The sequence below is a fragment of the Sminthopsis crassicaudata genome, chromosome X (genome assembly GCF_048593235.1).
Source record: "Sminthopsis crassicaudata isolate SCR6 chromosome X, ASM4859323v1, whole genome shotgun sequence".
Lineage (NCBI taxonomy): Eukaryota > Metazoa > Chordata > Mammalia > Dasyuromorphia > Dasyuridae > Sminthopsis > Sminthopsis crassicaudata.
Window position 1 is genome coordinate 10,367,989 of NC_133623.1, and position 14,865 is coordinate 10,382,853.

At 38.3% G+C, this 14,865-nt stretch overlaps 1 protein-coding gene across 7 annotated transcripts in view; it reads left to right on the forward strand.

The window, feature by feature from the left end:
* The window catches only part of DOCK11 (dedicator of cytokinesis 11), a 199,325-nt gene that overhangs the window by 140,927 nt on the left and 43,533 nt on the right, over positions 1 to 14,865 (forward strand). For 5 of the 7 annotated variants that reach the window (XM_074277427.1, XM_074277422.1, XM_074277425.1 and 2 more), the window contains 7 exons: positions 1,620 to 1,736; positions 5,345 to 5,420; positions 5,912 to 6,051; positions 9,168 to 9,276; positions 9,740 to 9,806; positions 10,760 to 10,807; positions 12,515 to 12,657. In XM_074277427.1, the coding sequence (XP_074133528.1) occupies positions 1,620 to 1,736; positions 5,345 to 5,420; positions 5,912 to 6,051; positions 9,168 to 9,276; positions 9,740 to 9,806; positions 10,760 to 10,807; positions 12,515 to 12,657 (700 nt within the window). The remainder of the gene's footprint in view (positions 1 to 1,619; positions 1,737 to 5,344; positions 5,421 to 5,911; positions 6,052 to 9,167; positions 9,277 to 9,739; positions 9,807 to 10,759; positions 10,808 to 12,514; positions 12,658 to 14,865) is intronic. The other 2 variants (XM_074277424.1, XM_074277426.1) reach the window with 1 other exon arrangement.

The window sequence follows — 14,865 nt, forward strand, 5'->3', positions numbered from 1 at the left end:
CCCCAAGTAGGGTACGCATCTTGCACCACATGTTTGTACCCCTAGTCGGCCAGGCTGAGTCTTATCAAGGACGCACTGGCAGGCTTTTGAAGACCTTGTAAGGAGAGGCTGTGCATCATACCCTTAAAGACACAATGAGGTTTTCTCTTCATCATGCCGGAAATTATTGGCAACTCTGGGAACATTCAAAAAGCAGAGATGGGTGCACTTTCCCCCATGCCATCAGCCTTAGTAGAGCTATCAAGTCTGACCTGATCCGTTGGTTTAGGAAGCTTAGGCAAACTCTGCTGTTGATATTGTTCTTAAGTAATGTGTCCTTTCATGCAAAACTCCCTGTCCCCCAAATTGTACATTATCCAAGTATAAACTGGATCACAAATTGGAACTTGTCATTATTTACATTTATAAAATAGATTTATAAATGAAAATTTCCCATGGAATATTCTCCTGTGAGACAGCCAAAAGATACTTGGTGAGCAGATTACAGATCTTTATGTTCTGCTCCAAAGAGAAATTAAGCCCCTAAGCTTCCCATCCCAAGATTATGTGACAGTTGCTACTGCTGTGGTTGTGACTATTGTTCCTAATAGGGGAGATGAAGCAGATCTGTGATTTTATTGTTATAGGGAACTGCCCAGTAAGGAACCTCCCTCCATCAATGCAAGCCGGGACATTCTCTGTACCTTAGTCATAGTTGCCTTGAGCAGAGGTTCTCAGATTGTAGTCCAGAGGACTCTGGGGGTCTCTGAACCCCTTTCAGAATTAATTTTTATTTCCAACATGATAAATATCTATAAATGTAACCCACACAAACAAAACTCTTTGGTTAGACCCTCAATAACTTTTAATAGTATTATTGGGCACTAAGAACTGGCCTTGAGCACTGAGGTATTGAGGGACTTTCCTGGGGTCACAAAACTCATCTGTGTCAGGGGTGAGAGTGGAACTCAAGTTTTCTTGGCTCCAAGGCTAGCCCAGTTTCCACTATGCCATTTTGTATTTCTGTCACTAGTAATACTAGACTCAATGGTAAGACATGCTCATTGAGTATGGTCCTTCTGAGTGGGCCCTGATATGGCTTAAGGGAACAGAGAAGATACTTCATGTGAAAAATACTGCTTCTTTCAGAGTTTGGGGTTTAATGAAGGGAGTTTCCGATCTCCAGCATAACAAGTGAACAAATGTTTAAGATAGTAGCTACCCTTGGATTGGGCTGATTTCGACCATAAAAGAAAGTGTTTTCACTTGTACAAATGTGCCTGAGTCTTTGTTGTCTGATATTTTATCCTGGGGAGTTAAGATCGCAAGATACCTTTGTGAATAAGGCTGATCAAGGTAAAAGACAAATAGAGGACAAAAATAGCTACAGAGATACCAAGGGACAGCCAGCCTTAACATCTGCCTTACAGGTATGTGATGTCAGCTTTTATAATATGGAGTTATGCTTGAGGGCATGTGAATTGGCCTAAGAAAACATATGCAAATCCTCATTATCAACACAGTTCTTACTATAGTGTAGATGTTGTCCAGCCTTTAACAAAAACAGAGATGAAGCACCAAACTTTTTATCTGTAATAAATCGTGACCACTTATAACTCTGGACTCTAATTGTTTTTCAGAACCAACAGGCCAAAATAGCCCAGCTCTACCTCCCGTTAGTCGGACTGCTTTTAGAGAACATTCAGCGATTAGTCGGACGAGACACATTGTATTCCTGCACAGCCATGTCTGGTTCGGTGAGTAGCCTTCCCTGGTTCTGCTGCAGTTGTTTTGTCTTATTTCTTTAAATGCTGGTAGAACAAAGTATTTTTTCAAATCAGTTGGCAAAAAGGAACAGTGACCTCATGTAAGCAGCTCAGTGGCTTGGGCTTTTTCATATCTTGTGCTTATTTTCACTGTGATGTAATCAGTACATTTGTCTTAAATGGAGGCTGTCCGCTTCTCCAGATTGTAGGTTTGCTGTTTTGTGTCCTTGACAGTAACACACCAAATTGGCACGAGAGTGTTTCTCTTTCATGGTCTGGCCAGAGGGATGAGCTTGCCTCAGCGTTTGTCATTTGTCCTTTGGCTGCTTCCTGAGTGTCCCAGCTGACACCTCTGGCCAGATTCCTTTCAGCAACATTTCTGAGGCAGGGCCCTTTCTTCCCTCCTGTCTCTTTCTAGTCAAGTAGAGTGGCCAAAGGAGTTAAGGGTTGGAAAAGGGACATTTGAGCTTATCTGCTTTCCCCTTCTGCAAAAGCCCTTCTGCTTTCATATTCCCAGACATGGGGAGCTCTCTGCTTTTTAATGTTAAGAAATTTTCCCTTGTTTTGACCTAATTCTACCTCCCTATAACTCCACCACTGGACTTAGTCTTCCATCTGGGTCTAAGAAACATAAGGTTACTTTTTCTTTCTCATGATATTCCTTCCTACATCTAAAATCGGTCCACCAAGCTGTCTCTTATCTGGACTAATTCTCCCCAATTCTTATAACCATATTTTTCATACAGTTTAGCTGTGCAGTCCTATGAAAGTCAATTAACCCACTTGCCTCAATTTCTGCATCTGTAAAACAGGGTAATAATAGCCCCCATCTTCCAATTATGAGAATCAAATGAGATAATTGTAAAGCACTTAGCACAATGCCTGGTGATTATTATTATTTCTTATATGAAATTGCTTTCCAGCCTTGCACTCTTGCAGTTGCCTACCTCTAGGGATGTTCTATTTTGTCAGTGCTTTGTTTAAACATTGTGTCCAGTACACTCAAGACTTCTACAGAGACAGTTACAAATTTCTCTTTAAAAAAGTGAATAATTGGGCTAGCTAGGTGGTGCAGCAGATATAGCACCAGCCCTGAAGTCAGGAGGAGCAGAGTTCAAATCTGGTCTCAGACACTTAACACTTCCTAGTTGTGTGACCCTGGGCAAGTCACTTAACCCCAGTTGCCTCAACAACAACAACAACAACAACAAAAAGAAGTAAAGAATGACAAACAAGTGGAGAGAGATTCTGTGGTCAAAGCTATACCAAGTCAATATAATAAAAATGGTAGTACTATTTAAATTAATTTACTGATTGATTACTATCCCAAAGTGTAAGGGGTAAGTAAGTCAAATTTTATGAAGCTAAACAAGATAGTGACAGAATGCATTTGTCAGAATAAAGGTTACCCATTAAGTCAACAAGCATTTACTAAGTGCTTACTATGTATCACTTATGGTGCTTAGCACTGGGAGAAAAAGGTCCAAACAGTTCTTGCTTTCATAGAGCTCTCAGTTTCATGATGGAGACCAGTTTAAGAACCATGTTCAGACTGGAGACAATGAACAGAGGAAAGGTCTTAGCAAGGTGGAACTGGAAAATAGAAGGGTGGAGGAACACATTTCATGCCTCAAAGGCAGACAGAGCGAGAATTCGGTGCAGCCCAGGAAGCCCTTGGATTTGATTCGGATTTTCCTGATGCCAGGAGTACAGCCCCCTCAACCTTCATTATGTGGAAAGGGTGAACTGCATTGTCCAGAATCGGACACGATCCCTTGTCCAGAATCAAGTGGGACTCATATCCTTCTTATTCTTATGATGAGATCCTTTTCTTTTTTTTAAAAGCTTGAACCTAAGTGCCTCTTATGTGGCAGCCAGTTCTGTTTTCTTCTTCCCCTCCCCAATTATACTTGAGTGAATCCTTTTAAAAAATATTTAAAAGCAGGCCTTTACATAGCCCTGTTAGATTTAATCTGTTCCCATCTTTTCTTTTTGTCCGTTGTTCAGTTGTGGTAGACTCCGTGACCCATCTGGCAAAGATACTAAAATAGTTTGCCATTTCTTTCTCTAGCTCATTTTTACAGATGAGGAGACAGAGACAAACAGGGTTAAATGACTTGCTCAAAGTCACAAAGCTAGTAAGACCAGATTTGAACTTGGGTCCTCCTGACTCTGGGCCTTGTGCTATCCATTGTACCACTTTTTTTCTACACAACTGACCCAATTTTTCTACATGACTTCCCTTCTGGCTTTCCTCTCTCTATCCCCAATAGTCATCCTCTCAACTTTCATCCCCTCAACTTTTCCCAGGGACAGACATCCGCTTGTAGCAGTTCTCAGACTGCAGCACATGCCATTGTCTCCTCAAATGATGGATTGTTGGCTTCGTGACAATCCAGATAACTGTCCCTATGTTCCAAATTCCAAACAATATAAAATTATAGTCCCAAGAGTTTTATGTCAAATAGTAAAATTTCACTAATCACAGTTCATACTTAGTGCTTATGTATTATTAACTTTCTCCTCTTTCATTGGCAGTTATATTTCATTTTTGCTCATAAATTAAAAATAAGCACATTCTAGAATTCTTCAAATCACACATGCAGTGAATACAGGATAGTTGAGTCAAAAACCCACTTAACAACAGACCTCAAACACCCTAACTTAGTCCTTGAATCCAAAGTCCACCATTATCAAGTTAGCTCAAAAATATAATTTCTTTCTAGACTACTCAGATACTATTTCATAATTTTACATAGTGATCACCAAATAATTAAAAAAAATTTCTCTGCCTTCTGCTTTTTTTTTTTTTTGCTTTTTGGCTTGGTTTCTCCTACTAATGCCCTGAATGCCCTTCAGTTTCTTAATTGGGAAGCATAGTTGACCACTCATGTTAACGTGTGTGTAGACTTCATTCACCTGGCTCCAGGTCTAGTCAGTTCACTACGACCTCAGCTGTCAACTGGCACCTACAGCTTTCTGGGAATGATGGTGTTAATTTGGGCTTATGTGAGGAGTTGCAGTGCTTGTGTTTAAGATGAAGCAGCATCTTTCTGTGATATGGAATTCTTCCAAAATGTCATTTGAAATCATCAACTTAGTAATCTCCTACTACAGACAGATATACAAAAGAAGGCTTACAATCTGAGATGAAACACCTAGCAAAGTAGAATCACTCAGTCACCAAGTTTTTTAAAGCACCTACTATGTTCCCGTCATTACACTAAACAACTAGGGATATGAAGACAAAAGTAAAACAGTCCCTGGCTTCCAGGGCCTGGAACAGATTAACCATTTCTAGACCTACTTTCAAATGTGAGTGACGTCCTGCTACCTTTGGCTAACCTCTTTATAACTGTCTTTCTGGTTTTATTCAGTGTGTTTCATGCTGAGATCAGTCCCTGTCTCTTCATATAGACCATGACATAGTTTCTACGTGCTTCCTAATTATCACCTTTAACAAGAATATAATATTGCACCGAATTAATAGAGAATAGTTTGTTCTCCAGCAGTTGGACATTGAGATCATTTCCAGTTTGGCACAAATTCTTGACGTGGTGACGTGTTTAAAATGGCTCAGACATTACATTGTATTTCAGGCATCCAGGGATGAATTTGTCTGTGGCTTTACTTCACCTTCAAATAGAGCAAGTCTGGTGGCAGAGAAAGATGCAGGTAAGGAAGCACTTTTCAACAATGGGCATGCTCATTGGAGAAGCTTCATGAGAACGCTTTTTTCATTGCTTCAACATCTGTGTTCAAGACGGGCTCCTTTAGGCTTGGAGGACTATGGGGCTGGACTGGTGGTCTAGGAGCCTCAGTTTGCGTCCTGGATCCCTCCTGATTAGTTTGGGAAATCTCGGGCAAGCTCAAGCTATACTGTCAAGAGTTTTTAAGGTCCCTTCCACCTCTGCTCTTCAAGGAGTTGTTATTCCTTCCAAGGAATTTCTTGAAATATCCCTGTATGTGTCAGAATATAATGAGATACAGTCACAAATGGCACGTCTTCTGCTTTGCTTTAAGATGTTTTACAAACATTTCCCATTTTAGATTGCCAGGATTTCTCTAGAAACATATTGTTTGAAAATTAGGCAAATGCTGACTTTGGAAATTTCTTGGCAATTTCATTCTCCTTACTGACATGTAGAAGTATGTTGTTTTTCCAGCCTATGGAGCCTCATTTCCCAATGGACATGGACTCAAAAGAGAAGACTCCAGAGGGTCTCTGAGCACAGATGTGGCTGGCAGCTCTCCTGACCAGAGCAGCATTGCTGACAATGTAATCATCAGGCCCAAGGATGGCTGGGTAGTGGCGTCTAAAGGGTTCTTTCTTTGAAAGATGGGATTCCTTAATCTTTCATAATCCTGGGTTTAGAAAAAAGCCACTTTGGCTTTCCTTGTCAACTACCTAGTTGGTATCAGTTGGCAGCTAGTGGAGAAATAGTTAAAGCTTTGGATTAGAGTCAGGAAGACCTGACTTCAAAATGTGGCCTCAGATACGTCCTAAGCGCCGTGACTCTGGGTAAGTTAACTTCTGCCTGCCTCAGCTTCCTTAACTGTAAAACAGAGGTAATGATGGTGCCTCCCTCCCAAGGTTGTTGTGAGGATCAAATGAGATATCTGTGCAGTACTTGGCACACGGTAGATAGTTCATTTCCTTTCCCACCCAACTTTAAGAAAGAGTTTAATTTAGAGAGAGCTAATTCTGAGAATCTGGTACTATGAAAAGTTTCAGACTTGAAGACAGGACAGGCTTGAGTGAGATTTCTGAGCCTCAGATTCCTTATCTGTACAATAGGCATAAAAACATCTAGTATATACCTCACAGTTATTGTGAGAATCAAATAAGATAATGTTTGCAAAGCTTAAAACACTAAAGAAATATCTAGTTATTATCATCTGTCATTCATGATGGTGGTGTTTCATGAAAAAGTGTCCCAGAGAGCAAATGTTCAGGTTTGAAGTATGTGTATTAGCTGGTCACTGGTGGAAGGGGGGGAGTCGAGGGAGTGAATTTACATTTTTCACAGGTGTTATTTAACTAAAACATTGAATGAGCATTTTTAAGTGCCTATTGTGCCAAGCACTGGCAATAGAAAAACAAAACCAAAGTATCCCCTGCCCTTAAGGAGCTTATATACTGGAGGAGATGGGGAGCATGAAAATGTTCATAGCAATGCACTGTAATCTCTGATTTTTGAAGTGGGGGGGGCACTCCAAGTGTGGACTCTCCCTCTACCGTTGCCTATTAACAATGTGTATAAAGTATCCTAGGGAATTAAAAGGTCAAGTCACTTTCCTGTGGAAACCTAGCATGTGTTAAAGGCAGAAATGGAATCTAGATCTGCCTGTCTTCTCTAGACCTCATCATTACTGTGTCTGAATATGTTGAACTGAGACTTTCAGCACTGTGTCCAGAACAAAACATGTTCATAATCAACATTTAAGTGAGTTATTTCTGCCATAATAAAGATGGCTACATTTTTATTGATGTTTCTGAAATCATTCTGAGTTCTCCTTGCTTGTTGCTTCCCTCTAACAAAAAATGGGAAACTAGTTCTGATTAGACGTCTTACTTTTCATTCTTGGATAATAAATATAGTAACGAAGTCAACTGGAACAAAAAAAAAGAATTCAAGTTTTCTTTTAAAATTGCTTATCTGAACATCCCCAGGTGATTGAATCAGAATGTATCATGAAGTTCTCTTACCAAGTCTACTTGCTTTGGGAAAGAACACAGAGGAAAAACTCATCAAGTTTTCCTTAAGTGGGCCCTTTCTAAGCCGTTTTTCTGTCTTCAGTTGGTCCAGCTACCAGAGACCAGGTTAACATGGGAAAAATAAAAAAGGAAAAAAAAAGATAAGTTTTAGTCTTAACACTCTCATTTGAGAAAAGAAACTGAGATCTAGAAAAGGGAAAGGGTTGGTTTAGCCAAGGCTGGTCACTGTAAAGTAGCAGTTAAGTTGTGTCTAAGCTCCTGACTTCTGATAGCCCTCTGCTCTTTCTACTAAGCTATAATGTTACCTTATAGATTATATTACAGTGGGTCATCTCATCTTTAGCCTTTCTCATTTGATGTTGTTTTTGAGTGCTCTGATTACATACAGAAAGCAGATTTTGATGGAATTTCCATACCATTTTCCCCCCTGGATGTCAAATTAGAATCTGTTTCATTTCTGTGATACATTTTGATGCTTGCCATGCCTAGGGCCTTCCAGCAGTCTCCTCGAATAAAATATTTACGACATAAAAAGTTTGATTTTTCTTAGTAAACTACAAGCCTTTATCATCTTTGACTTTCCAGAAGTCACTAAGTATCAAAGTAAGTGCTGACTTCTTTTAGAGAAGCTCCTCCGAGAATTTCTCTGCTTATTAATTTTCCACAACAGATATGGGCATCTTAGCTGCAATTGTCATCCTGGTGGTCTTTTTGTTTGAGCTTATCATCAATACTTCAAGACTAGATGATGAGTAAATGTCTCATGAAATGTTTCCTGTTGCCTTTTGGTACATAATAAAGCTTTTTGTCTTTTGGTTTTGTTTGTTGCGAAATATCAATGTGGGTCCCTTCCTCTGATGGTAGTTCAATTATTTAGTTATTGAACAAAAATTTCATATTTAGAATATATGAGGTTCATTTAACATTCAGAACTGTGTGTGTGGTCTCCAAAGTGGTGATTTTTAGCATTCTCCCATCCTTTTCTGCTGTTTGCCATTGTTACTGTGGATTCAGAAGCAGACCGCACAAAGCAAGGCTTTACAAATATCATCTCATTTGATCCTCACAACTACCCTGAGAGGTCAGTGCTGTTTTTGTCCCCATTATATAGTTGAGGAAACTGAGGCAGATAGATGAAATGATTTCCCCGAGATCACACAGCTAGACAGTGTCTAAGACTGGGTTGAAACTCAGGTTTTCCTGACACCAGACCCATTGTTCTCTTTACTATATCACTGAGCTGTCTTTTAGTCTTTAGACCTAGTATGTTGCCAGAACCATACTCAGAAACTTTCCATTATATAGAACCTTCCCGAGCTTATGCTCCGCTGACACAGCTCTCTACAACCTAGGGCTACGATGATGGCATGCTATGGTTCTGTGTGGCTTATTGTGGTATGATCAGGCTGGAGAAGCACCACAATTGGAGTCTGTAGAGATCTTGCCGTCAACTCCCAAGAAAAATTTTCATTAACTTCCCTGGGAATTTGGGTCCATCTGCTTTCAGATGATGGTGAAATATAATGTGTGTGCAGAGTCTTCCTTTGTGACAGTCTCTTATTTTTGCACAAACAGAACTAGTGAGTACATGCTCTGAATTGAGTGAAATATTCAATCCAAAGAACTTGTGCTGTTCATATAAAATTATGAAAGACCTGCAAAGCAGCTCCTTTGAGTTGATGAGAGGTATGTTTGTGTTATAGACAAGAAGTTCTACTCGAAGTAGTATATCCCAGTATAACAGGCTGGACCAGTATGAAATTAGAAGCCTCCTGATGTGCTACCTGTACATTATCAAGATGATTTCTGAAGGTAAGTTTCAGTCTATTCAGTCTAGAGAGTTGATCACCAGTGTGCTGGGAATAATCAGTTAGCCAACAAGTATTTGTTAATCCTTCCTCCGTACTATGTGACAATTGTACACATTAGTGTACACATTAGTGTTTATTATTTAAAACAACTCAAACTATAATTTTAAAATGTTGAATTCAGATGTAAGTGTCTCAGTTTTCCTAATTTGAGTCACTTTACTCACAAATCCCTCAAACAGGGGCTCGGGGATGGAAGACCCAGCTCTATTTTTATGGACAAATAAGACAAATTCTTTTTCTTCCTTTGCAGTAAAAATACAACAGCCCTTCCCTATCAGTTATCCAAGGTCAGGGGGAGGAGGCTAGAAGGGGGTATAGGAGTAATAAGATGTGGGAAAGACCTTATGGAGTCAAAAAAGTTGAAGTTCAAGGTGTGATATTTTTGCCATTTTTTCCATTTTTAGACACTCTCCTATCTTATTGGAACAAAGTATCTCCTCAGGAGCTCATAAACATTCTCGTACTTCTAGAGTAAGTAGTCATTCTGGTGTACATGTTATTTCTATAACTTCTACCTGTGCTCCTTTTGTAATGATAAATTTTTTTCTGCTGTTGCCTCTGTGGGAAGTCGCAGTTCAAAATGTGTTTTGTATATGTAGAACCATGACAAATGGTGATCGAAGACAACTAGCTTATTGCTTAATTCCTCCACAGTAATATTCTTTATAATTTAACTAAAATCCTGGGTGATTTGGCTAGAAGGCTTGAAGTGGCTTCAAGCCACTGATTAGGTTAGAGCACCTGTGGGCTTATCCAGTGATTCCTTACTGGAATCTAATGTCCATACTGGTACGTAAGATGTCAGTGACTCTCCAAAGTTCAGAAGTTTATTTGGGACTGTGCTCTAGGCCTTTTGGAGAACGATGCTCTGGAAGTGGTCAGCTGTTCTGCATCTGTTTGGAAAGCAAATAGATTTGTTGTGACACCTAAGGAGCCATTTCGTGGATGAGACTGGGAGAGGATTACTTTTCTATATATCTTTGATTGAATAAAGATCATCAACAAATACTCAGAAAATATTGTTGCAACGTAGCAGTTAACAAGATTTATAAGCCACTGCGATCAAGCAAACACTCAGGATCCAACAGTATTTTTCAGATATTAACAATTGTGGCAGGAGAGCCCAGAAAAGAATTATTAGGGAACTATATGATGAGGTAACTGTTGTAACTGGCTTTGGAATAGGCCAAAAGGGCTATATTTTATATCTATAAGACATTTAGTTATAGCAAATCATTGTATTCAAAGGAAGCCTATGTGTCTAAGTAGGGTAATAGGATGTAGATGTGTTCTTTTTTTTTTTTTTAAGCACATGCACATATTCACCCAGTTTATGTGATTTTTAAAATGATTTGCTAAATCACTGAGGTTATACATCATTTTGCTGAATGCTACTAATATACTGTTGTTTTTTTTCTTTCTAGAGTGTGCTTGTTTCATTTCAGATACACAGGGAAAAGAAATATAGCAAGGTAGAGTATCTTCTGTTTTTCATCCTTTTGAAAGATTTATTTATTTCATTCCAGTAGAGGGCAGTCTTAAATCAAAAAATTTTCCTTAGAAAACTAATGCTATTAACTGGTACTGGCCAGGACTACCCAGTAGGTCCATGTTAGCATAATTTAATAATAATAGCCAGTAGAACAAATATTAATATTTTTCCAAAGGGTAGGATGAGCTGACAGATTTGCTGCTACTTAAACTGTGGGTTGTGACCCCATCTGGGGCCCCATAATTGAACGTAGGGGTCATGATTGGCAATAGTAAAATGTATCAAATATTCTACCAATATTTAATTATTTATGTTAAAAAAAAAAACCCATCCATCTCAGTATGCAAATTTGCTTTCATCTTATATAAATTGTTAAATTATATGTATACCAAAGAATTGTTTCAAAATACATTTCCTTATGATTTATTATCAGTAAATGTTTCATTTGTATACCTATTTTATTATATCCATGTATCTAGGGTTGTGTAAAAATTTCTTGGGAGAGTGGAAAAACATTTAAGAAGTTATACTCTAGAAGATGAGTGAAAAGATTCAGATCAAGGAAGAAAGTACAAATATCTAAGATGATAATAAGAGGAAAAGTAGTATTTCTGCCTCGATTTTGTTCATTTCATTCACCAGATGGGAAAACTCTCCCCAGGATGAAAATGTGGGCCAATACCTTAGCCTTTCATTTTTGCCACCAAAGTCCCAGTGGACTTAAATAGCTATTTTAAAAAGGTTCGGGTAAAACTACTTGTTTTTTGAAGGTAGAATTGTTTTGTGTATATTTAAAATTAATGCTGATTGTAGTCTTAAAATAGAGTTTAATTAACTTATCTGAAGAATCTATCAAGTTGTTACAGTTTTTGAACTTTGGAGAATGTATTGATGTGGTAAAGAATAGAACTAGCACCCACTTATTAGGTTGACTATGTTGTATAAGAATTTTTCAGGTATTGGTTGTTATGTTATTGGAGAAAAAGACAAGTAAATTAATTTAGGACTTCCAAGGATTAAATGGAGGAGGCAGTTTAAGTGGTGTTTCTATCTACAGCTCTCTGATGTCCTATCAGTAATGAATCACCCATATCAGAAGAGAGTTCATTTTCTTGGGTGATGATTCATATTCTTATATTTTTGACTCAATTCTCTATGTATTTGAGAAATGAGGCCTTTATCAGAAAAAACTTGCTGTAAAATCCTCCCCCCCCCCAGTTTTCTGCTTTCCTTCTAATCTTGACCACATTGGTTTTGTTTGTGCAAACCCTTTTTAATTTAGTGTAATCATACATTATGCTTTTTATTTTCCACAATGCTTTCTATCTCTTGCTTGGTCATAAATTCTTTCCTTATCCATAGATCTGCCAAGTAAAATTTTCCACGTTCCTTTAACTTGCTTATATTACCTATTATTTTTAAATCATGTACCCATTCTGACCTATCCTGGTATGAGATGTTGGTCTATACATAGTTCTTCCAAACTGCTTGCTTTCTGCTTTTCCCAGCAATTTTTCTCACAGTGAGTCCAAAAACTTGGATCTTTAGGTTTATCAAATGCTGGATTGCATGTAGCTCAGCACTATCCTGCAATAGGAATGTCTTCATTACTATTGGATAGAAACCTTAGATGTTCATTTAACATCGGAGAGGACTGCTAGCTCCTTATATCTGGTCTTCATTTCAGGGTACATGATGCCTGGTTGTCCAAACACTTTGGAGTAGACAGAAAGTCCCAGACCATGCCAGCCCTGCGTAACCGGGCAGGAGTGATGCAGGCCCGGCTTCAGCATCTGAGTAGTCTGGAAAGTTCATTTACACTTAATCACAGTAAGTATAATATGTACATGGAATGATTCATTAGAATCAACTCTTATTCAAGGACCCCTGGAGGCAGCTATATGGTGCATTGGATAGAGTACTGATCCTGAATTCAAGAGGGCCTCAGTTCAAAGCCGACCTCACTTAATACTTAACACTTCCTAGCTGTGTGATACTGGGCAAGTTACTTAACTGATTTCCTCAACAACAAAAAAAAGAAGAACCCTGACTTTTAAATGGTCCAGAAGGAATGGAGTTCCATGTATCTCTGTGTCTATGGAAATCTTTGTTTCTCATTTTTTTGTTTTTTGAAGCATATCTATGATTTCATCACTGCCTCAGGTGAGGAAGCATTCTTTGTGAATGCACATCAGCAAGAGTTATCTGGGGTGCTGACTTGCCCAGAATCCTGTAGCTACAATATATTAGAAGTGGAACTTGAACTCAGTTTTTTTTAATTTATTAAAGTTTTTTATCTACAAAAACATATGCATGGGTAATTTTTCAGCATTGACCCTTGCAAAACCTTTTGTTCCAAATTTTTCCCTCCTTCCCTTTCCCCTAGATGGCAAGTAGTCCAATACATGTTAAATATGTTAAAATATACGTTAAATCCAACATATGCATACATAGTTATAGTTAGCTTGTTGCACAAGAAAAATCAGATCAAGAAGGAAACAAAACCTGAGAAAGAAAACAAAATGCAGGCAAGCATCAATAGAAGGAGTGAAAATGCTATGTTGTAGTCCATTCTCAGCCCCCACAGTCCTCTCTCTGGCTGTAGATGGCTGTCTTCATCCCTGAACAATTGGACCTAGTTTGAATCATCTCATTGTTGAATAGAGCCACGTCTATCAGAATTGACTATTGTATAGTCTTGTTGTTGCCGTGTATAATGATCTCCTGGTTATGTTCATTTCACTCAGCCTCAGCTCATGTAAGTCTCTCCAGGCCTCTCTGAAATAACTCAGATTTTCCTGACTTCCTGGGGCTGTCTAGCCAATACCCCATGTGTGTCTTATAGAGGACTATATAGACCCATATGGGTATTTTTCACATTCAACAATCCTGGACCTCCATAGATTTTATTTAAATATTAATGAATTAAGGTTCCTTTTTTACACTTTCAATTCATGAATTTTTGTGACATTGTTGTTGTTTCACTGACTAGATTTCATTCCTATGACTTAATATAGTACAGAATGACAGCATCCACAGTTTGAAGGGACCTCAGAAAGTCCATCTTATGTCAGAACAAGAATGTACTCAAGAAGTGGTCTTTGGGCCTTTGGCATTAGTTTTGTCTGTTCAGATACTTGAAGAAGAGTGCTGGCTCTCCCTCCATAATCTTTCCAGGCTAAACATCCTCATTTTCTTGGGTTAATCCTCACATGGTGTGATGTCAAAGCCTTTGACTCTTGGATTGCATTCTGAATTTCTCCATTTTATCGAGTTTTCCAGGAAGTCAGGATCCAGTTTTAGATACACTATTGTAGATGTGTCCTGACCAAGGCATCTTTTAATGCAGTCTCAAATGGAATTGCTTTTTTGGCTTCCAAAGCCCATTATTGACTCATATTGAGTGGGCAGTTCACCACAATCCCTAGTAATTTTGAAACTGAAATTTGGAAGCCAAATATAAGATTTTATATTCATCTTTATTAAATTTTACCAAATTTTATATTAGCCAATGTTCTGGCTCATTAAGATCTTTTTGGATATTTATTCTTTTGTCAAAGTTATTAGTGGGCCATACTAATTCCACAGCCAGGTCATTTAGTATTAATTAAGTGCCTACTGTATGCCAGACACTGTATGAGATACAAAAAAAGACAAAAACAATCCTTTACCTCAAAGAACAAATATGTACTACATATACATACACTTAAAAACGTAAAACATAATGTATATGGTGTATGTATATATGTATATTTATATATATATGTGTATGATATGCACATATATCTGTAGTGTAAACTGCATACAAACATAATAAATACAGGGTGATTTGGAGGCTAGTTTTGTGTGGCCTGCAAATTTAATCATTATGCCATTAATGCCTTGATTCAAAATGCTGATAAAAATATTGAATAGCATAGGGAAAAGCCCAGATGTCTGGATAGTTCCCCTAGAGACATCTTTCCAAGTTGACACAGAACCTTCCTTCTGATCCGGGCATTCAAGCATATTTAAATCCACCTAACTACATGATTTTCT